Below are 23,285 nucleotides of genomic sequence, written 5' to 3'. Positions count from 1 at the left end.
TGGGGGGACCTCTGGGAGCCCAGGTTGCATATCCAATGGTCAGTGTGTGAGGAAACCCAGTGCTTTGGGCCACTCCAGCCCAAATGCTGTTGTGCCGCCCGCTGATGAGCAGAACAAGTTACCAATTCACCGTCCCCTTGTCCTGCAGCATGCCCCAGGAGAGGGCAGGGGATGGGCATGGGGATATTAAGGCGCTTCTGAGGCTCTTGCTGTTACCTGAACGCACTGAGCAAGGCATCTGAGCAGGGCGAGCTGTGTTGAGTTGTGTAAGTACAGCAGGATGGTGCCACAGAGCCCATCGCTCTCATCGGGAAGGAGGAACCTGACTCCCAGTGTCATGGGCAGCTGGGCCTGGAATTAAAAACAGCCCAGAAGCTTTGGCTCAGCTTGGAAGAAAAGAGGCTGGGCACCAGTCCAGGGTGTTTGCAATGATGCACACAGCCCATGGCCCTTGTCTTTCCTGTCTCTTCTGAGAAGCTGTGGTGATGCTACTGAGCTGCTGTGTGCAGGGCTGCTGTGCCTGGGGCCGGGAGCCCCATGATGGGCTGGACTCTGCAAAAGCTGCCGAGAAGCTGCACTGAGAAGCCAGGCTGGGGCCAGTGCCACCACCCTGGTTCCTGCTGCCTCCATCCCTATCTCAGCATATGTGGCTTTGGTTTTTGCTTGCCAAGCAAGGCACGGGCAGCTGTGCTGTGTGCGTCTGGTGGCTTGGCGCCCTGCAGTGTGGATCTGGCACCAGAGCCCATTCCCATCCTGCCTCCCTTGCGCCATGCTCAGCCAGAGGCTCGACTGCCAGTGAGGGCCGTGTGGTGGGACCCCTCGAGCGAGGGCGCTGTCACCGGCCGTTCATGTTGCCTGCAGCCACCCCCTGCTCCGGCACCGTCGCCGGGACCCCCGTCCACAGGCGGGCACAGGCCCTGCGTGCTGCTGGGCTCGGCTCTGCTCGGCTTGGCTGAGCTCGGCTGAGCTCTGTTCGGCTCGGCTGAATTCGGCTGAGCTCTGTTCGGCTCGGCTGAACTCGGCTGAGCTCTGTTCGGCTCGGCTGAACTCGGCTGAGCTCTGTTCGGCTCGGCTGAACTCGGCTGAGCTCTGTTCGGCTCGGCTGAACTCGGCTGAGCTCTGTTCGGCTCGGCTGAACTCGGCTGAGCTCTGTTCGGCTCGGCTGAACTCGGCTGAGCTCTGTTCGGCTCGGCTGAACTCGGCTCCGGTCTGGCTGGGCTCCTGCCCGGCTCGGCTCGCCTCCTGAGGCAAGGACAGTCGGCGGTCGCGGTGGGGCCGGTGGCCGTGTAGGGGCCCGTCCACTTCAGCGATGCCGCCGACTGACCAGAGGCCTCGTAGGCCGGCAGCGGAGCTGAAGCGATAGCGACATCTCCCCTCTCGCCTGCCGGGGCGCTAGGCCGCCGTCCGCAACGGGTCCCGGCCTTCTCCCAGCACCCGAGGGGTCCCTCCTCTCCCCCACAGCCTGGCGTCGGTCATGGGCAGCGGCACGGTACTGCCCGGGGCAGCCCCGGGAGCGAGAGACCCGTGAAGCTCCAGGGCCGCCGGGAGCACCGGTCAGGGCAGCGCGGCTGGAGGCAGCGCGGCGTCAGCCCGAGCTTGTCCGCTGCTCGTGCTGCAGACACTCGGTTCCACCGGACCGCACGGACCGGTGATCTTCCGGCTGGAGGGAGGTGCTGCGGGAGGGGTGTTCGCTCTGCACGTTTTCTCTAGGGCGAAAGCTGCTTTCATTTTTTGCTGTGTGACAGGAGAGAGCCAGTGAAGATTTAGTGATTTCCCTTTGGCTCTCCTTCTTCTCTAGGCTGGCATTCAGGGAGGAAGATGCCATTGAAACCATTTACCTGTCCGTTGCCTGAAACAAGGTTTCTTCACGCAGGCAGGCGTGTGTACAAGTTTAAAATCCGGTATGGCCACTTAAGCAGGTGAGCGTGGTAAAGCTGCCAAAGCAACCTGCAGTCTGATGGCAGCGTGTAGCAGCGAGTTAAGATCAAACCCTAAATTCAGATCTGGGGAGCTTCTCATTTCCTGCCTGCTTTCACAGACACTGAAATTCATTTCACTGCCTTATGTGGAGTTTGTGCTGCAGTGGGAGAAGGTGCTGCTTTTCCTGACAGTATTTTGAATTTTCTAAGTGTTTGAGAAGCTCCCCAGCCTTTGCAGTTATTCAAGCCCTACACCCCACACGATCACTCGGTCAGTGCCCCACAGTGGGATGAGGGAGAGGAACCTGGAAGGTAAAAGTAAGAAAAACCATGGGTTGAGATAATGACAATTTAATAAGTAAAGCAAAAGGCATGTGCACAAGCAAAGCAAAATGGGGCATTCATTCACTGCTTCCACTGGCAGGCAGGTGTTCAGAGCCATCTCCAGGCTCCATCATGCTTAACGGTTACTTGGGAAGACAAATGCCGTAACGCAGCTGAGTGTCTCCCTTTCCTCCTTCTCCCCTCCCAGTTTTACTGCTGAGCATGATGTCCGTTCTGTGGTCTGGAATATACCTTGAGTTAGCTGGGGTCAGCTGTTGCAGCCTTGTCCCCTCCCAACTCTTTGTGCAGCTCCAGCGAGCTCACAAAGATAGCCAGTGTGAGGAGCAGAACAGGCCTTGTTGCTGTGTATGCACTGCTCAGCAGTAGCTAAACCATCCCTGTGTTATTAGCACTGCTTCTGGCAGAAATCCAGAATATAGCCACATCCAAGCTACTATGGAGAAAATTAACAGTGAATCCCAGTCAGAAGCAGCACTGCCTTGGAGAGTATGGACTTGTTTCTTGGGCTGTCTGTTTTTAGCAATGTGCCTTTCGCTGGCCTTGTAATCTGGTGCTCAAGTGTGGATGCTCCTTTGGAAGCTTTCTGTGGCTGTTGGCAGATGTTTGTTGTGTTCTTAGGAATTTTTCTCTCAAGGTTTGCTTTCCGCTGCCTCCTTCATCTGTGTTTGTGATGAACCTGTCTTGTTTTGAAACTGGAGTGAGCCTGTCCTGCAGGCAGAGGGGCTGAGCAGGACTTTTACGATAACTGCTTCTCACAGTTTCTGGAGGCACTGTAGTGAGAAGTGAAGGAAGGGTATTTTAGTCTGTGGTAATGCTGGCATGTAAGAAGAAGGAAGGAAAGCTGCCTTTGGGTGTGCTGGGGACCATGAATAGGATGGTTGTGGGAGGTAACATTTGTGTGGTAAGCCTCAAATAGGAAGCTGGGGTTAGTAGCCAGCAAAGTAACTAAAGCACAAGACAGGAAAGATGTAAAACACATAAAGAGGGTAATCTTTTACAGGTAAAAGAAAAGGCTATCCCTGAGGAATCTGCTTGAGTGTGCTGGTCAGATACACAGAGATGATGGGCAAGTGCTTTGCAAGTGGGCAAAACCTTGACCAGCTCACTCAAGGAGTTCCGGAGTTTTAGTTTGAGAGGGGACTCAGAATCCTGGACATTGTGATCTATAATCACAGAAGTTTGAGCTGCTCTGGCAGCATCATGCCAAATAGGCTCTCTCTAGACCTGAAGCTACATGAAATCTCTTGCCACATTTGTCTCCTTTTTCCTTTGTGGAAGTAGGCTGGGTGTTTGAAATGCTGTTGCATGACTTTATTTTGGGATGAAATAGAACACCATTGTTTCTTTAGCTTTACTTGTTAGCATTTTTCCTGGAACAGTGTCACATACAGGAGAATTAACCTTCCTCCTTGTTTTGTTCTCTTGTTCACTTTGGAAAGGAAGATGTGTTGTCTGTCTTGTGGTGTCATGTGGTATTCAGAAGATCCTTGAAATGTTGCTCTTGTCTGTAACTGAGCTCTTTTCCTCAGCATAATCCCTTTGGAAGGCTCTGCTGGTAGTGTGCACATGTTTCTGAAGAGCCTGCAGGTGTTTGATCTAGTGGTGAAGAGAGCGCTATCTTTGTCTGAATAAGTCTGTCTTTACCCCTGCATGTCTTGTGTGCATTGCAATTCATCGGTAGACTTGAGGGAGCAGGAGGTGAGACTTTTGAAGGACCTCTTGTCTTTCACAGTAATTTCTGGAATTGGTAGTGAGCTTGTGAAGCCTGTCTTCATGTTAACATGGTCCAGTATAGCAAAAGCAACTCCTTCTACAGCGAAACTTGTGAAACTTCCTCACTGTGTCATGATTGTGGTGAGTGGGGGTGCTTATTCAGAGCGTCTGGATTCACTCCCAGTTCCTAAGAGAGAGTGAAGGAGTAAGTCCTGACTGCATCCATAGCCTTACGTTCAAAGCAATGCTGTCAGTCTGCCTGCAGATTTGGGAAGTGAAACTCTTTTTGCCTGCAATAAGATGGTGACTAATCTTAGGCCAGGTTCCCAGAAGAACATTGACAGAGTTGCAGGAGGTGGTCGTAGAGCTGATCATCTACACATGCATATTGCTAGAGTGAGGTCATCTTCACTGAAGGTATCCTGAATTCCCAGAAAAAAACAGGAAACAATGAAGGTTCTTCCCTTCTTTAAAGATGAGACTGTTTCTGCGTCTCTACACTACAGCTTAAAAGATAATACTCATCCCCTCCTCCCCAGCTCCGCAACCCAAGCGATGAATGGCCTGCAGTCAGATGACAGGCCTGACATCCTTGTCAGGAGACCCTGGATGGATGTTCTTCCCACCCTCTTCTTATCACCATTACAACGTGCCTTCTTGAATCACAGTTTTGTTTTCCTGCTGATCCATGAAGACTTGGTGACCACTGCCTAAGTCTTGGGTGGGTGATACCTGTCCTGCTGTGCTGCGCTGCAGGAAAGGAATGTAATTCCTTTCATTAACTTACGCTGTACCAGGCAAGGAGAGAGACTTTCTGAAGAGGAAGGAAAGCTCTCATCTCTGACTGAGTTCTGGCTGGGGACCCTGAATGTGAACGATATGAGAATGGCTGCTTACTAAGCCATGTACCAGAAAATGCTTGCATGGCATAATTGCTCGGACTCCACTTATTTGCTTATTTCCAAGTGACATTTGTGTGATTTCTTTACTTTCTAATGTGTTTGGATTTTCTGTAAGACCTTCTCTCTCCTTCTGCATGTTATTGTTGGCTGACACCTCACAGCAAACAACTTCTGAGAAGCTGTCCTACTGGGAACACAGTTTGCTGCAGGCAGTACACAACTCCCAGCATCACAGGGACTAGCTCCAATGCTGTGAAGGCCTGTTCCTCTGCAGGTTTGCACTGTGGAGGTGATTAAGTGGCATGTCCTGCCAGTTCCTTCTTGTAGTCCCTTGAGCAGAAGGGCATCGTGATAGGCTGGAAGACAAAGGTGCTGGTTTGAGGGCACCTTGTCAGAAAACAACCCTAAAGGTTACTGAGAATTGATTGGAAAGATCTCGTCTCCCACAAAATACAAATGGGCAAAAAATTCACAAGAAACAGTCCTTGTGGAATAATGGAGAAGGAATTCATCTGCCCACTGAGTATTTTCTCTGTGCAATGGGAATGATGTTTTGTTGTTGTTTAAACTCTACAACAAAGATAGCTCTGTTGCTTTTTGGTTGGGGTGGGACTAACTCTCTCTATTTGTTTCACAGTACTCCTGATTTCGACAACATGGAAAGTGCTGTCAAGGAGTTAGAGGTAGGAGATGAAGCAGGTTCACAGAAACTGAGCTGAAAGTTCAGCTGAGCAGATGTTTTGTTTGTTATGGGACTGAGGACATTTTGTGTAAGATGCAGTGCTTCGAGAGAGTGATGGGAAACTTCTCTGGAGAGTATAATGGTGAAAAAATTGTATAAATGAAAACTGTCCTTGACAAGCAGCATTAGCATACAAGACAATTGAAATATCTCAAAGAAGCTAGACTGTTAGCATTGGACAAATGAAAACACCTATTTGTCAAGTGAGTTGCCCCCATTCTTCTCTGATTCCTGTTCAGATTAATCCTGCAGTAGCACTTGCCCGTGGTTTTGCTCTCAGCCCCAGACTTGACCACTGCTTTTAACTTCTCAGGCTTGACTAGCTGTCAACACCCCCTGGTTTTCCAGGAGCTGTGTCAGTCCTGGTGAGCTAGCTTGACAGAGTCTGATCTAATGCTCAGTTGCACATCTTTCCTCCTAGCTGTGGAGCTATTGGAATCATTAGTGGCTCTTTTAATGGTGCCTTTCCTTTGTGACGAAGCTTGGTGGCAACTGTTATTGTCATCTTCTTCCTGAGACAGAAGGAAGCCCCTGCTGTTCCTGAGGAAATGAGACAACTCTATTGCCTGCTTAAAAGCGCTCCTATTACTTTGTTTAAAAGTCTTCAGAGTACAGTATAGCATTACAAATATTATCAAAGAAAATGTGCTGGGTTTAACTGATACAGGAAATCAATGGTTTGGGTTTTGGTGGCTTTTGTTTGAGTTTTTTGTTTTGGTTTGGTTTTTTTTTCCATTTTTGAAAACTACTGAAAGGTATTACCAGAAAAAGTTTCCCGTTTTTGAAGCAGGGTTTTGTTGGGGCAGAATTACAGTTCCTGTTCATTGAATTGGGTCAATATCCAGAAAAAGGGGAATATGTTTATATTTTAAAACAGGTCAATACTGCATGTGTTTTGCTAGTAAAAAGAGACTTCTTAAATGTAAAACTTGTTAAATTTAAAAGCACACCTTCACCCTCTGTAGTAATGGTTAATGTTAATTCAAGATTAAGACATTCACTCATTTTGATTTCGATGAGCCTGTTAGTGCAGTTCACTTTAAGGTGATGGGCGAAGAAGGGATGAGGAAAAGCAAAATATCTAGAGCCTGTTCTTCCATGATTTGTACAAACTGTAATTTTAAATTTTTCCCAAGCCTCAAAACTGTACTTGATGGTGGAATTGTGGCTCTACTCTTAATATTCTTCCCTTTTTTTGGCCTCTCCAGGAAGCGATTCGAGTAATCCTTGGAAATCTTGATGATTTGCATCCATTTTCTACAGACCACTTCACTATCTTTCCATGTATCCTTTCTTTCCTACTCGTCAAAGAAATTACTTGTGTCTGTGGGGCATTGCTGAATTTGATGTTTATGTCCAGAAGCATGCAGGTCTTTAGCTGGAGTACAACTGCTTTGAGCTTTGCAGCATTATGTTGGCTGAAGATCCTCCTCAGTTGTTGCCTTTACCAGAGGCACCAGAGGTTTCAGAAGGTTTTCAGTAAAATGTAAGATGCTCCTCACAGGCTCAGTAGGAGAGAAGACTGTGGTAGTTTTCTTGCAAGGTACATTGGGATTAAATGACATCCATGAGCCTCTGAGGATCGATTGTACCTGCAAAGCTGTCCTCAGTCTGTAAAGGAAGAAGTTAGCTTGAACCTAAGAGACTAGGATAACATTCCCATGAAGTCTTACGTTGACTAAAGGGATATTGAATATAAAAGTTGTTTCTTGGGTGGGAGTGAATGTGAATATATGCTTACGTACCCACACAGGTGGCTGAGAGGAGCAAAAGTCACCTCACAGAGTAAGTTGTGCTAGAAGTAGTCAAGCTGAGAGCTGGAAGACTTAAAGCAGGCTTTTGAACACACAAAGCCTGCAGGATTGTCACTCAGTTATCTGGGTCACTCTTCAACGTAGTCTTTGAAATCTAGGCATAAAAGTGAAACAAATGTCCTCCACCCAGTATTCACCGTATTTTATTCTTCCTCCTTACTCCTTTAGGACCAGTCACCAGCTTTTTTCTTTCTCCTCTAAACCTTGCAGTGGCAATAGCTGCTGTCAAAAGACAGGAGTGTAAAAGCTTTGCGCCATAGCACAGCATCAGCATGGAGAAGCTAATTTTTTAATATTCTCACATGTAGGTTTTGTTGTTGCAAAGCTCATTTTGACAACTTGTATCTGCTCCCTCATACATGTCTTCAATATGGTCTGACTTTAGAAGCTTTACAACAGGACATTGTCAGGATTCCTGCTCCTTTGAAATGTTAGTGCTGTGTTCTTATCATCATTCTCAGATTTGAGTAAATGGGAGAGAGTATCGAAGATGAGATTCAAACATGAGAATGTCCATCTTGTGCCTTATCCCTACATTTGCACTATGTATCTAGAACTGAACTCATTTCAGCAAAACGTACCTTGTGGTAAGTCTGTATGGGTATGTTTGGATAATTTCTGGAAGTATCTATGATCTTTGTCTTTTCCCTTTCCCTTCCCCTTCCTCTACTGTGCCTTTGAATTAGAGGGAGCAAAGCTGCGTGCAGTATGGCTGTAGTATGGATTTGACACAGAGCAGAACAGTGTGTATTGCTTTTCTAAAACTCCCTGAATCTCTTTGCCTTTTCTGTCACTGCTCACTCTTTAACTAGTATTTCTATGAAGCAGCGCCCAGTGGTTCCCAACCTTCATTCTTTAATGTCAGTGGCTGGGCTGGGGCCAGCACATATCTATGGAACACGTTTTTCTTCCTTGGGCTTGACTACGTCTGTTGACATTGAACTTCACACTCTTTGTTTCTGTTTTCCCAATTAAAGAATGTATTTTTCTAAATAATGGCAGTAATAATGGGAATAATGTTTTCTGTAAAATTAGCAAATGCTGTCACCTCCCTAGTGTCTTGTTTTCCAGTTTTCTATGAATTCCCTGAACAGCCTCAGGCCTCAGCTGACACCTCTGTGGGACTCTACATCTAACCTCCTCTGTTGTGAAAACTGAGTGTTTATTCTTGCTATTTCCTGTTCTGGTTATTGGTCCCTGGAAAAAACTGCTGGTTTTTCTTACAGCTGCTTAGTAGATATTCTTGTCCCCTTTATAAAATGGACAAGTCATTTGTTAGTCTCACCCATGTGCTTGTGTGTAGCATCCCCTACCAAACAGACCGTGTTTGTATTTAAAAACTTCTAAACATGGAGAATTCACTCCCTTCCCTGTACACCTTGCCCCAGTATTTAACTGCCCTCTCCACATAGCTATGCAATGCTTCTATTCTACAGTTATGCACAGCATAATGTGCTGTTACTTTCGGGCACTGAAACATGTATGGATCCTATGCATCAAAGGTTAGGTGGCCAATATTCTGTGCAGTCTATGCTTCAGCTGTCCTTGCATCTTCCACCTGGTGGGCAGAACACAGGGTGATGCTAACAGTTTTTCAGTACCTTCTGCTCTTCTGAAGACTCCTTGGACTTCTTCAAGAAAAGCAGCTTTCCCCATCCCATCAACATATGGTATTCATAGCCAGGAATTCTAGTTCTGAAAGAGCTGTATTTGCAGTTTTTCAATGTCAGCATCTCATATGCAAAGTCCAGTATAATTTCTAAGTAGTTTATCTTGTTCTCAGAAAGTGGGGTGCAATGCAAAAATGTCCTTTTAAGATGGTTAAAGAATGTCCAGCCTAAATATTCACCAAATTTTGTAATACTTCTGTTACAGGTAAAGAAGTAAACAAGGGCAGTGATGAGCTTGTAAGTTGTATGTGTGGTTTTGTCCTGTGATTTGTTTGTCTTTTAAGTTATATTCCAAATAGCTTGGAGAAACAGAATATAATATATAGGCAATGCTGTGGTTCTCCTGTTTCTAGGTGTCAGGCAGGCAATGTTAGGTGGCACTGAATTCTCACCTAGAACCATCCAAATTGAGAGAAATCTTCCTGTCAATTCCATCAGAGTTTGAATGAAGGACCTGAGAGTCCTGCTGACTGCAGCTAAATGTGTTTTCTGCAAGTCTAAGCTGAGCTGTCAAATGGTTTCTTCACTGTGAGAGTCTGTGAGAGTCTATAGAAGAATTAAATAGTTTTCTGGGTGCTGCGTGTGTCAGAAGCAACAATGTTAAGTTTATTTGGAAATTTTTTGTTTAGTGAGGGCTCAGAGTAGGCTTGTTTTCAATATGGGAAGTGTCTGGAGATGGAGTGAATTAGTGAAAACGTCCTGTCCAAAAAGCCCAAACAAAAATTCCCCTCACCCTCCTGGCATTGCATTCCTGCTAATTATATCCTAGGCCCTCTTCTGAAGATGGAGCAAAAGGAATGTCCTGGAGAGCAGTATTTCATGTTTAACACTATTGAGCATAATTCTCTGGATGGCCTCTCAGTGCTTATCTTCTGTTTGAATAAGGTTGCTCACCTTTTATTCTGGACTCATTTTTTGGTTTTCACTGTATGAACATGAACAATTTTGCTAAACATGAACGTGTATTAACTCTGAATTCTGTTCTAAAATAGAAAAGTCAACATTAAAGTTTATCCATGCCAATTTTGCAATGTTTTGAAGGTGAAGAGAAGAAATGAAGTGTCAGAAAGCACTGCAGGGCAAGCACCAGTGAAAGGGAGAAGAGTGAAAGTCCAAGCAGAGACATCATGCCCACAGTCGGATATCGACAGGTCACTTGACTATAAAATAGTCTTCCAGGGCACATATCAGTATTTTTAATGTCTCATGTACCTTTCCTATATTTCACTCCTGTGTAATCCTTTGACCCATTTTTCTTCTTCCTTCTCTTCCATAGGTGACAGACTCTAAGCAGCGTTGCCCATACTTGCAGAAAAGTTGTCCTATTCTTTCAGGCTCCCATGCCATTAACTAGAGGTCTCCCTGCTTATCTCCTTTGTATTAACATTATCTATAGAATCACAGTGGGATGAGTACTCGGCAGCTGGCTTGCAAACCTGAGCCAGGGATGACAAGGAAAGAACTGCCAACAGTTTTCTAGCTGCACCCCAGCCTGTTCCTCTGAGTGGGCTGATGGATGCTGCCTCTCAGCTTGAGGCTGAAATCTCTATCTGTTGATTTCACAGATTCATTGAGGTTGGATGGGACCTTTGATATCATCAAGTCCAAGCCCTCCTGCTCAAGCAGGGTCACTCAGAGCAGATTGCCCAGGACACGTCCCTTTGGGTTTTGAGTGGACTTCAAGGGTGGAGACACCACAACTTCTGTGGGCACCTGGCTGCAGTGCTTGACCACAGCTGCAGTCACACAGGGAGTCCAGTCTGGGCAGAGCACACAGACTGGCCTCAGCAGCCCTGAGCAGAGGGGAAGGGTCACTTCCTTTGAGCTGTTGGCAAAACTCTTCCTAGTGCAGCTCTGGATGCTGTTAGCCTCCTTCAGCATGAGGGTGCAATGTTGGCTTATGGTGGGTAACTTCAAGCTTAGTCCTTGGTTACCTTTCCAAGGCAGGCCCGTTATTAGTTATAGTCTAGCAGGCTTCTTTCTTTCATAGAGTGTAGCTTTTGAAAACAGGAAATTCCTCTTCACAAGTGTGTGGCAGAGTCCCAGATCCAACATTGTGGTCAGAAGTGTTTGTTCTCACCTTTCCCCTTCCATGGCCACGAACAGACCAAGTCAAATCATCTCCCTTGTTGTCTTGGATCTTCTGGGAGTGCTGTTGAGTGCTGAGCTCTGAGAATATCCCCAGTGATACTGATCAGCTCAAAGAGCACTATTGGTGTGTGAAGCCAGGATTTGTTTTCCCCACGTGCATCACTTTGTACCTCTCTGTACAGAGTTTCCTCTGCCATTTTATTGCTCTGTAACTGCATCTTGTAGAGTCTTTCTGTGATTCTTTGCTACCTGCCCTTCTCTTTGTGAGGATTTGCAAGCTTTCTCAACTCACTGCTCATCCCCGTTTCCATGTCATATAACAGTTCTTCTCCTCTTCAAGTGTTCGTTGGTTTTGCTGGAAAAGCTGAAAGCCTAATACAAGAACAAGTACATGTTTTCATTTTTTAAGTGAGACTTTAAACATGAGCACAAGTATAGATTAAGGGTACCTTGTTGGCTAGAGGTACTAAAATCATGATTCCTAATGAAATACTTGGAGTAGCCATTTACAAGTTTGCTTCCTTTTTGTGACTTTTTGTAAACTCAGTTCTTATCTGACTTTTTTTAGGACTGGAGCTGAGTGTGTTCACCATATGAGTAAAGCAAAGCATGGATTTGAAAAGGTAAGCCACAGAGTATTCAGGGAGAGCCAGCAGCTTCTGTTTAGTCCTAGATTCTTAAAGGGGCAAGCATAAAGATGCCTTCAGGTAATTCTTCTTGCCTTTTCATGTGCATCAAGACATTTGAGATTCCTGCTCCACAAACTTGGCCATGAGTTTTACAGGGAGACAGAACAAGCTTTTCTGACTGTCCAGCTACAAACTCTAGGGTTGAGCTTAGCTTCTCAGCTTCTCACAGGTGGACCTGAAGATGCCCTGCCTTGTCTTCACGACTCCAGTCCTCTTTTACCTCAGATGCCCCTTTGTGCAGAACTCCATGAAGGGCTAGCAGTGGGTGCTAACACCTTCACACTGCTTCAGGGAAGGAGAATGGAAAGAATGCAACTCCCATGGGTTGAGATAAGAACAGTCCAGTAACTAAGGTATAACAAAAACCCACTGCTGCTACCACCAATAATAATAATGATAAGGGAAATAAAAAGGGAAGAGAATACAACTGCTCACCACCTGCCGACCGATACCCAGCCCGACCTGAGCAGCCATCTGGGCCTTCTGGGTAACTGCCCCCAGTTTATATAGTGGGTATGATGTGCTGTGGTATGGAATACCTCTGTGGGTAGTTTGGGTCAGGTGTCCTGTCTCTGCTTCCTCCCGGCTTCCCCTCCTCCCTGGCAGAGCATGAGACTCACAAAGTCCTTGGTCAGAGTAAACATTACTTAGCAACAACTGAAACCGTTGGTGTTATCAGTGTTGTTCCCATGGTGAAAGTCAAAAACCCAGCACTGCACCAGCTACTAAGAAGGAGAAAAATGACTGCTACTGCTGAACCCAGGACAGAAGCCCAAACTGTTCTTTCAGAAGAGGGGTTTTTACAGCTTTCTTACATTTTAAAGACAGGAAGGAGAATGCTTGGTAGCCTCTCAGGAGCATTCAGTAGAGAAGAACTTCTCTAAAATGAGCAGGCTCATTTATCTCTAAAACCTGTATCACTTCCCCCCATCTCCCACTCCTGCCCACTCCTCAGCTTATCTTTGCAGAATTAGTGACAGGTCTCTACACAATGACCTTCCTTGGCTTCTTTCCTCAGATGCTCCATACACGCTCTTGGTGGGGTAAGGGTCATCCTCTGAAATGCTTTTTTATTCCCTGCTTTGTGCTAACCACTGTCCCCAGAATGCTCCTTGTATAGTGGTTGGATTTTAGAAACTAGTATTATAGTCCTTGAAAGCTGGAGCTCCAGGTTAGCATGTTGGATCCTGAGAAATAATGTGGTAGGTGGCAGACATCACTGTGACCTCGTACTGTGTGAACTAATATGAAAGGATGTGTCCTGAGCTCTTTCCAGGTAAACTGGAACTGTGATGAATGAATCACCAGTTCAGGTGAGACAAACCTTGTCCAGAACACATGCTTGTCCCTGAAATTTGCACTGGTTAGGGCAGTGAGAGGGATGGATGTCTGGATGTCAAAACTGTTGTGTTTATGAATAGCAGACCAGATGTCATGAAATCATGAGCAGAGGACTTCTCCTTCATGTGCATTTTTTTTTAGGTGATCAGACAGGTACTCCTGTGACGTGCTTCCCAGTTGGTTGCTTTCCATTTGGTTTCTTCTGGTTTTCAGAACAACAAAGAAGATTAGGTTTAGGAAAAACTACATCAGTCATTCCTGTAGTTTCTCATTCATCATTCCTCCAGGCTCTTGTTCAGTTTAGCAGCAGTGTATGACTTTGGATCAAAATCCACCTGGTGTTTCAGAGTGCAACTTTGAGAAGGGTCTTATAAAACAAGAAGGAAATCTGTCTACTCAGTTCATGTAGGATTGACTTTACAGCACAGGTTCAGAAAATGGAAGTGCTGCAGCCACATGGGTGTTCAATAGATTGCATGTTCAGCTCTCATCCATCTTCTCAGCCTTCTAGGGCTATGATTTTGACAGTAGGCTATCTGGTTGGGATGGTTGGAGTTGAGCCTGCGTGTCTTTCCACTTATCAAGTGCACCAGTGGAAGCCAAAGAAAGAACGAAAGAGAGAGCCAAGAGATGTGCAGCCTGTCACTGCAGATAATTTTCCTAACTTAGTTAGTGCTCTGAGACTTAACTGAAAAGATCTCAGTAGTGCAAGAGAAACACCATCGAGGAGGAGACCTATTCTGTTATCTTCTCTCTATGACAGAGTTATTTCTCCCTGTCTTAAAGAAGCTTCCATTCTGATGTTGTTGTTTGTGGTCCTTTGTATTGCTGATAGCCTTCCTAATGGGTATTCCTGGCTCACCTCTTGCTTCTGGCATTTCACTTTTGTCCCTTCCCTGTTTCTCAGTTTCCTATGACTGTGTGTTAGTAGGGCTAATGTCTGAGAGCCTGTATTGTCCAGTGGCTGTTACTTCCCACAGCACCTCTGCTCATGTGTTTTCAGATCTTTGTCTATGCCATAGCTGCTGTTATTCTTTCCCTGTCTGCTGTACTGAAGTCTACTCAATGAATTACAGCTTATGTTATACCTGTGAATGTCCTGAGGAGGGAGAGTAGAAATGTATTAGTGAAGAAAGTCCTCATAGTAGCAGAAAAAATACCATGGAACAAGAGTATAGACCTTACCTTTTAGTTCTTAAAGCAAGAAACAAATAAAAATCTCCTGTACAATGAAATTTTAAGTTGTGTAACAGTTCCTGGGTTCCTTCCTGTCAGAATTCCTCAAGAGAAAATGAGCGTGAGTTTAGTCCAGCATCTCTTACCATGGACTGCAACCAAGCGAATTTCTGTAAGTAAGGAACTCCCAGATTGTTTCATTCACATTGGTGGTATCAAATCAAAAGCTGCAAGGATTACATTGTTACTAGTTTTCCTTTAAGAATCATGTTTGGTGTTTTCCAGCAGGTGAGAGAGGGAATTAGAATGACCATAAAGCTGTAGGTCACCCATGATTTTGACTGAGGCTGTCTTCCCCCATCACGAATTCCCACCCGTACAGCTGGGCTGCACAGTTTTCAGAGCTGGGCTGTGAGATGGGAGCTCACCTCCAAGTCAGCCTAAAATTGGGATTGCTTTGAAACCAGCCAGGCATTAGGTTTGTCAGTCTGGAGAAACCTTTCAGCCTCAGCATCTGCTGTTGGGTGTGCAGGGAGCGAGCTTGTGGTTTTGTTCTTGCTGCTGTTTCTTACAGGGGGACCTGTTGTGCCTAACCCTGAACAAAGAAGAGCAACCGGTCAGGGTGAGGGTGCAGGGCAGCTAGTGCAGCAAATGGACCGAATGGTAAACAAAGGAGACGTGGAGTTGGAAGGAAGAGGTCTCTCAGGGTTCTGGAGAAGGTACTAATACTGTGGCTATCAGCCAATGCAGGTCGGCTGTGTCCAAGACTGTGTCAGAGACTATGCCTGATTCTGGCAGTTCAGATGATACTGCCTTATCTTGAAGAATGGATCCCTCTTTCCTGCAGTTATACCAAAGTCTCCCAAGGCAAAGGAACGTGCAGGGGTGTCCTTTTGTCTTGTGGTAAGGTGCAACATCCCCAGTAAATATTCCTCTTCTGAGCTTTTTGGGGACTTTTTTGAGCTTCCTGACTCTTCTGAGTCTTTGGGGAAAAATAAACGCTCACATGAGTATTACTGACAACAGCCACAGCCCCCATACAATGTGGCTTTTATCAGATGAGGAGTGCCATCTCCAACCCCATTTCTAAAGGACTTAAAAGGTCCCCCTTCTAACAGGGCCTTCCCAGGGTGGACCTTCAGCCCCGTTAAGGTAAGTACCACCTTTATTTGGCCACTTAGCAACTGTGGCCTATGTAACTTTGACTCCCAAAGACACCATTTTAAACCAAAATTAAAGTAACCATGCAGACAATTGCTGGGCATTGCTGACTGAAGATTGCTCTAAAGCTGTTGAAGTTGTATCCCCCAAGAGTGGCCTGTTCACTGCACAGCAGAAGTTGAATAGTGGCAGGAACTGTTTGTTTGGAAGTTGAATTAGTTGTCGGAGAAATGAAAACTCTTGTGAATCGAAATGTGTGCCATTAACTGCTGAGACTCCACTGTTACAGCACAAGTTAGTTTTTATGTTTCCTCTATTCTTTCAATTTTCCTCTGTACTATTTTGTGCTAGGATTGTGTCTTTTATGTGAACGTTGTTATACTTAAAATACTTACTCTTAATGTGTTCTCTTTGTCGTTTCCTCAGCATAATCTTGACACCACTACAGCATCTTTTTGGTGGAAAGAACTGACCTGGAAGCACTAAGTTGTGGAAAAGTAAACTTGCAGTGTGACTATTGGGTGGGATTGTTTCCTGTGTTTTTCAGCTTTTCACATTACTTGTCTCAGCTTTGAAATGCTTTAAATGAAGTTCTACCTTTTCTAATTTTCAAATTAACATACTGGAGATGTTGGGTTAAAGTGTCTTTTTCTTCACAGCCTGGAGTGTTTTGGGTAAAGAGCAACACGCTTTAAGATTCTGATCCTTGAGTGTCATAGATTGGGAATTTTGCAATTAAAAATTCTGTGAGATTCTAATAAAAATCAACCAGCGCCACCCTGGGACTGTGTGGTATTTTAATCAGTCTCACGCAGGCAGAAAACACACTTTCCCTCCCAGAAGAAGCAGAGGTTTCTGGTGTCAGATGGACCCTTGTCCATTTAAAAAAATGAAAATTGGTGAAAATATTTTGGATGATGTTCTTAACACCGCACTACAAGTTGTGTAATTATTTACGCCTTCAATAAGTAGTGGGGTGAGGCTGGGAGTTGAGATTTCAATTGAGATGCTCAGGCAGCTTTTTGCCATCACGCCAGTGCATTTACAACAAACATCACTCTTCAGCCATCTCCTGAGCTAAGGCACCATAAGCACATTACGTGCACAGTGCTGGGCTCACACCTAACACCAATTAGTTGTTACTTTGCCAGTATTCTATGTAGTACCTGACAACACCCTCAGAAGGAGCATGTCCAGGCAGACAGACTTTCTCCTTGCAGGAGAAGGCCAGGCACTGCACAGGATAGGTGCTCTCAGCTTGCTTTTGCCAGCAAGAGGAGTGGGAGAACTCCAGCCGGGAGCAGGCACCTCGTGCCCCAGGCAGAGGCTGACCACAAGTGACCTGTTCAGATGCAGAACGGTGCAGTGGGTCTGTTTGAGAGGATGGTTAAACCTCTTCTGCACATGAACCTGAGGAGGGAACGGTGATAAGGGATGGAAAGCCCTAAAAATGACAACAGAAATGCCTGAGAAAAATTGAGAATAAGAAATACATTGTTGAGAGGAGAGGAGAAAAACGAAGGAAGTCCCTTTGCTTCCATGTTTCCCTTGTCAGCAGCAGTGTCAGGGTGTCTGTGGGCTGTCTACCTACACAGCTCTGTGGCTCCCTCTCAGGTTGACTCACGGCTCTTCTCCCCACAGCCTTCTCCAGAGCAGAGCTGCTCCAGCCCTCGAAGCATCTCCGTGGCCCTTCTGTAGGCTCACTCCAACAGGTCTACATTCTTCTTACGCTGGGGACCCCAAAGCTAAACACAGTACCATTGGAGCAGAGGGGGAGAATTGCCTCCTTCAAGCTGCTGCTCACACCTCTTTTGCTGTAGCCCAGCATAGGGTTGGCTTTGTGGGCTGCATGTGTACACTGCCGGTTCATGGTAAGCCTCTGCACCCGCAGCACGTGGAGTCTCTCTCAGCCAGCTCTCGGCACAGTCCGGTTTCAATCAGCGCGACCGCTACTCGCACAGCAACCGCGACCTGACACCTAACTCCATCTTAAACAGGGACGTTGCCACGGCAACGAATTGACACAAGCCCCTCCCCCTCCCCCCCCCCCGCAGGGAGCTGGCAGCTCTCGCGAGAGCCGCCGCGAGGCGTGGGCGTTGTCAGGGCAACGGCGGGAGGTTTAAAGGCGCCAGAACAAACGGTCGGTCCAGTGCCGAGGGCGCCGGCTCGGGGACGCCCCGGCCTGGCTCACAGGGCGGCGGCAGCCCCGGCCTGTCAGCAGCGGCCTGCCAGAGCTGGCTATCAGAACGCGGCGGGGCAGCGGTGCGGGAGGGCTCCGCAGGGGAGTTCGGCCAGTGGCCATCACGCTCCAGAGGTGCTGAGCGGCGGCATCCACCCGGCAGAGATCCTCGTCCTCTGTACCCGCCAGAACGGCTGCCTCTCCGCCTGTTGCTGGGTGCACTCCAGCACAGTGGAAGTCTGACAGAGCTGAGCCAGGGGCTCTAGAGGTAACAGGAACCAACAGGGAAAAACAGTGGCATCGTCCAAGAGTTCGGGTTGGAAGTGACATTCAAAGCTCATCCAGTCCAACCCCAGCAATGAGCAGGGACATCTTCACCTGGAGTAGATTCCCAGAGCCCCTGTCCAGCCTGGCCTGGAATGTCGCCAGGGACGGTGCATCCATCTCCTCTCTGGGCAGTCTGTGCCGGTGACTCACCACCCTCAGGGTAAAGCATTTCTTCCTTATGTCCAAACTAGATCTTTTCTTTTCAAACCATCACCCCTTGTCCTGTCACAACACACTCTGCTAAAAAATCTTTCCCCATCTTTCTTACAGGCCCCCTTAAGGTATTGAAAGACCACAATAAAATCTCCCTGGAGCCTTCTCCAGGCTGAACAGCCCCAACTCAGACTTTCCTCACAGCACAGGTACTCCGTCATTTCTGTGTTCCTCTTCTGACCTGCACCAATAGGTTCCTGTTGTGTTGTGCTGGGGACTCCAGAGCTGGGCATAGCACTCCTGGTAGGGTTTCACCAGAGCAGAGGGGCAGAATCATCTCCCTCCACCTGCTGGCCATGCTGCTTTTGATAACTGAAGGGATTTAGGGTGCGTTGCTCTAAGAAAGTGATATGGCTGACAGCATAGCTGAGGTACCTCTACATCCATGCACACAGCATGGGCAACAAAGGAGGATCTGGAAGCCAACTATGCATGTTGCTAGAAAGCTGTGATCTTGTTGACATTACTTAATCTTGGTGGGATGAATCCCATGAGTGGAATGCAGCTGTCAGTGGCTGCAGGCTGTTCAGAAGGGACAGGGAGGAAAGAGGGGGGGAGGGGTTGCCCTATATGTCAAAGAATGTGTAGATTGTGGAGAGCTGTCTCTTCAGAGTGGCCATGAGCAGGTTGAAAGCTTATGGGTGAGAACTACAGACTGAGGCAACAAAGGGAACCTTGTGGTTGGTGTTTATTACAGGCCACTGGATCAAGGGAAGCCTGTTGATGAAGCCTTCTTACTCCATTTACAGGAAGCACTCACAGGCTCTCATCCTGCTGGGAACCATCTCGACAGCCCTCTTGACGTCTGTTGGAAAAGTAGCATGGCGAGCCGTAGGCAATCCAGGGGACTTCTGCAGAGCGTTGAGGAGAACTTCTTAAGCCAGGTAATAAACAGCCCTACCAGAGGGGATGCATTACTAGACCTGATAGTCACAAACACCATCACTGACATCACAATTGGAGACAGTCTGGGCTGCAGTGATCATGCGCTGGTGGAGTTCACAGTCCTGAGGGATATGGGTCAGGCAAAGAGGAGAGCAGATGCGTCATTTTAGGAAAGGAAACTTGCCTCTGTGCAAGGAGTTAGTCAACAGGACCCCCTGGAAAACTGCCCTCAGGGGCAAGGGAGCAGGATAGAGCTGGCAGAGTTTTACAGATGCTTTCCACAGCACAAGAGCTCTTGATCCCCAGGTGTAAGAAATCAGGAAATGAAGGCATGAGACCAGCAGGGATGAGTCAAGAAGGGCTTCTACAGGTATGTCAATCAGAACAGAAAGGTCAAAGAAAGTGTAACCCCCCCGATGAACACGACCTGCAAACGGGTAACAATGGTAACTAAGGGGTAACTGACTTCTCCTCCTATGGTGTAAGAGTATAGAGATTGGACAGAAAACACTGCCCCTTGTGTTCCAGCCAGTCCTCAGAGCTCAGAGGGGCTGCAGGCACCTGGGATTCGTTTCTGATTATCACCAATTGAACATGATCCATCCGGTCGAGTTCAATCAGAACTGTCACAATAACAGATTCACAAATAGTGAAGTTTATTGAAGCACAGAAATACAGGTTTGGAATTGCCATTGGTAAGTTCACTTCCTGCACTAGCACTAAACCCCAATGATTAATTCAGCTCATATGGGGAAAAAAAAAAGCAATTGCTAATTCATTCTGTTTAGGTCCACCCAAGTATTATCCAGCATAGTTGGAGATGCAAATCTTGCCAAAGAGGTGTCCCTGCTTTGTAGAGGAGAGAGGAGCAAGGCCATCATCTTTTCTGCAGGTGGGGTTGTATTCTCATCCTCTGCCATGGAGCAGCTGGAATGCCAAATTTATACTTTTGAGAGAAGTGGAGGTGAGACTAGTCAAGTTACCTATTGCTGTTGTCATGGATGGGAAGGGCAACCACTTTCTCACCTTGGTGTATTTATTATATGTAAACGAGGGATAAGGGTTACCTTCAGTCAGGTTGCTCAAGGGCTGTGGGTATTACAAGGGTGGAACAGAACCCTGAAACATCGCTCCCTCTTCCACCCTACTGAGGCAGCATTAAGGGCATCAGGATTTAGGCCATTAACCTCAACTGCAGCCCATCACCCCTATCATGGTGTTGCACCACACTCAGCAATCCCTTCACCTCATGGCCTCTTTCCTACATATCACACATCATCCAGTCCAGTGGATGGGACTGCAAGGACTGAGGGAGCAAAGTCCCCCCAACAGTAAGAGAAGATCAAATTCGAGACCACCTGAGGAGCCTGAACATACATAAATCTGTGGGATCTGCCAAGATGCATCCCAGAGTCCTGAGGGAATTGGCAGTCAGGTGAAGCTCTTGTGACTGGAAAAGGGAAACACTGCACCCCTTTTTAAAAAGAGTTGAAAGAAGGACCCTGGGAATTAGTAACCTGTCAGCCTCACCTCTGTGCTGGGGAGACTGTGGAAGAGTTCCTCCTAGAAGCTAGGTGAAGGCACATGAAGGACAGGGAGATGATTTGAGACAGAAAGCACGGGTTCACCAAGGGCAAGTCCTGCCTTAACCAACGTAATGGCCTTTTATGATGGAGTGATTTCATCAGTGAACAAGGGAAGAGCTATGGATGTCAGCAACTTGGACATCTGTAAGGCCTTTGACGTGGTCCTCTCAACTGAGAGGAGCCTCAGGTCGAATCCAGACAATAGAACATCCTCCAAAAGAGAAAAAGGATCTTTGTATATTCCTTGGAAGTCCCTAATCTTCCTCTGGTCCCCATATGAGGAGTCAACAGACTCATGCTGGAGAAAATACCTATCTCCAAGGGAAAAATATCCTCTTGGGTGTATTCTTTGGAGGAGTCTGGGACTGCTACACCAGCTCCCTGATCTCTAATGGATAGCCCAAAAGATTCCAGGATTTTCTTGGGAGGAGCATTGGATGGATCTCAGAGAACAGTGTAATGTCCAAAAGAGGAGAAATATATTGGGTATCTTCCCTAAAGAACATTGGGGCTACCAAACGAGATATCTGGTCTCATAAAATGGGCTTCGGGAGATGCCTGAGACGAATGTGAGTGCATCCCCAGGGCAGAGATTCCTAGGGAAAAAAAAAAACCCCGGGCTCTTCCCTAAAAGTGTCTGGGGATGCTATCCACGATCTCATGTTCATAAAGAAGATCCCAGTATAATTTGGGATAAGCCTTGAAGGAGTCTTGGGTGAAACCCAGAGGAGAGATCCTCTTTGAACAGAGGAAAATACATTCTGGTACCTTCTCTGGAGGAGTCTGGGACTGCGACTTGGGATCTCAGGTCATTAAAAAAGAGAGCAAAGCTGTGCAGCACATAACTGCAAGAAAGCTTGAGTGAATCCCAGAGAAGGCAGCTTCCTCCAAAATAGGAAAAGTATCTCGGGCATATTCCGTGGAAGGGTCTGGGGCTGCTACCTGGGATCACAGATAACTAAAGAATAGGCTAAATGATTCCAGGAAATACTATGCAGGAGAGCAAGGAACATCCTGGAGGAAATATCTTCAGGCAAAAAATGAAGCAAATGTCGAGTATGTTCCCTGCAGGAGTATGGGGCTGCTACCTGGAATCTCAGGTTCTTAAAGAAGATCTAAAAAGACTCAGGGAGAAACCTTGGAGGAGGTGTTCGGTGAATCCCAGGGGAGAGATACTCTTTGAAGAGAAAAAACTCCATTCAGATAAAAACTCCATAGGATAAATAGATCTGGGAAATGCCTTACAATAGAGCCAGGAGCATCCTCGAAGAGAGATCTCGGGTATCTTCCCTAGACGAGTCTAGAGTTGCTACCTAGGATGTCAAGTTTTTAAAGAATAGGCAAAATGAGTCTGGGAATTGCTTAGCAATGGAGATAGGAGCATCATTGAGAGAGATCTTTATGCAAAAGAGGAAATACATCTCAGGTACCTTCCCTGGAGGAGTCTGGGGCTGATACATAGGATCTTAAAATCCTGAGTACTATGCAATACAGCCAGTAGGAGGCAGGAAACATATTCAGCCAAAAATTAAAGACCATATCAAGAAACTTCCCTGGAGGAGTCCGGGGCCACTACCTGTGATCTCAAATTCCTAAGAAATAAGCATAATGATTCTGGAAAAAGCATTGCAAAACAGCCACGAGCATGCCGTAAGGAAGATCTTCAGGAAAAAGAGGAAATAAATCTTGGGTATATTCCCTGGAGGAGTCTGGGGCTGCTACCTGGGATCTCAGATTCCTGAAGAATAGGCTGAATGATTCCAGGAAATAGTACGCAGGAGAGGCAGGACCATCCTGGAGGAGACATCTTCAACCAGCAGATGAAGCACATCTCAAGTACTTTCCCTTGAGGAGTCTGGGGCTGATAACCCCGGTCTCAAATTCCCAAAGAATATGCTGAATGATTCCGGGAAACACTATGCAGAAGAGCCAGGATTATCCTGGAGGAGAGATCTGGAAGAAAAAGAGGAAACACATCTCAGGTACCTTCCCTGGAGGAGTCTGGGGCTGCTACCTGGCATCTCAGGTTGTTAAAATATAGGCTACATGAGCCTGGGAATTGCTTTGCAATAGAGCCAGGAGCATCCTGGAGGAGAGATCCTTAAGTGAAAGAGGAAATACATCTCAGGTACCTTCCCTGGAGGAGTCTGGGGCTGCTACCTGGCATCTCAGATCCCTAAAAAATAGGCTAACTGATTCTGATAAATGTTTTGCAACAGAGACAGGAGCATGCTGGAGGTGAGATCTTCAGGAAAAAGAGGAAATACGTCTCGGGTATCTTCCCTGGAGGAGTCTGGGGCTGCTACCTGGCATCTCAGGTTGTTAAAGAACCTCTGACTATACTCTGGAATATGCCTTGGAGGAGCCTTGGGTGAATCCCAGATAAGGCAGCTTCCTCCTAAATAGGGAAAGTATACCGGGTATCTTCGCTGGAGGAGTCTGGGGTTGCCATCCGGGATCTCAGTTTCCTACGGAAGAGTCGGAATGCCTCTGGGAAATGCTATGCAATAGGTCCAGGAGCATCCTGGAAGA

The 23,285-nt window shown here is 46.7% G+C and overlaps 1 protein-coding gene across 1 annotated transcript; it reads left to right on the top strand.

Moving 5' to 3' along the window:
- Positions 1–1,818: 1,818 nt before the first annotated feature.
- On the top strand, positions 1,819–17,585 carry MAJIN (membrane anchored junction protein; the record flags this gene model as incomplete). Its single annotated transcript, XM_080628376.1, has 5 exons — positions 1,819–1,919; positions 5,517–5,562; positions 6,830–6,905; positions 7,897–8,022; positions 17,455–17,585. 5 exons carry the CDS (start codon positions 1,819–1,821, stop codon positions 17,583–17,585), a joined length of 480 nt encoding a protein of 159 aa, XP_080484502.1.
- Positions 17,586–23,285: the final 5,700 nt, after the last annotated feature.

The sequence above is a fragment of the Psittacula echo genome, assembly GCF_963264785.1.
Source record: "Psittacula echo genome assembly, chromosome: 13".
In the NCBI taxonomy this organism is placed as follows: Eukaryota; Metazoa; Chordata; class Aves; order Psittaciformes; family Psittacidae; genus Psittacula; species Psittacula echo.
Note: the sequence above shows the minus strand (reverse complement) of the source record. Positions and strands in the feature narration are given on the sequence as shown.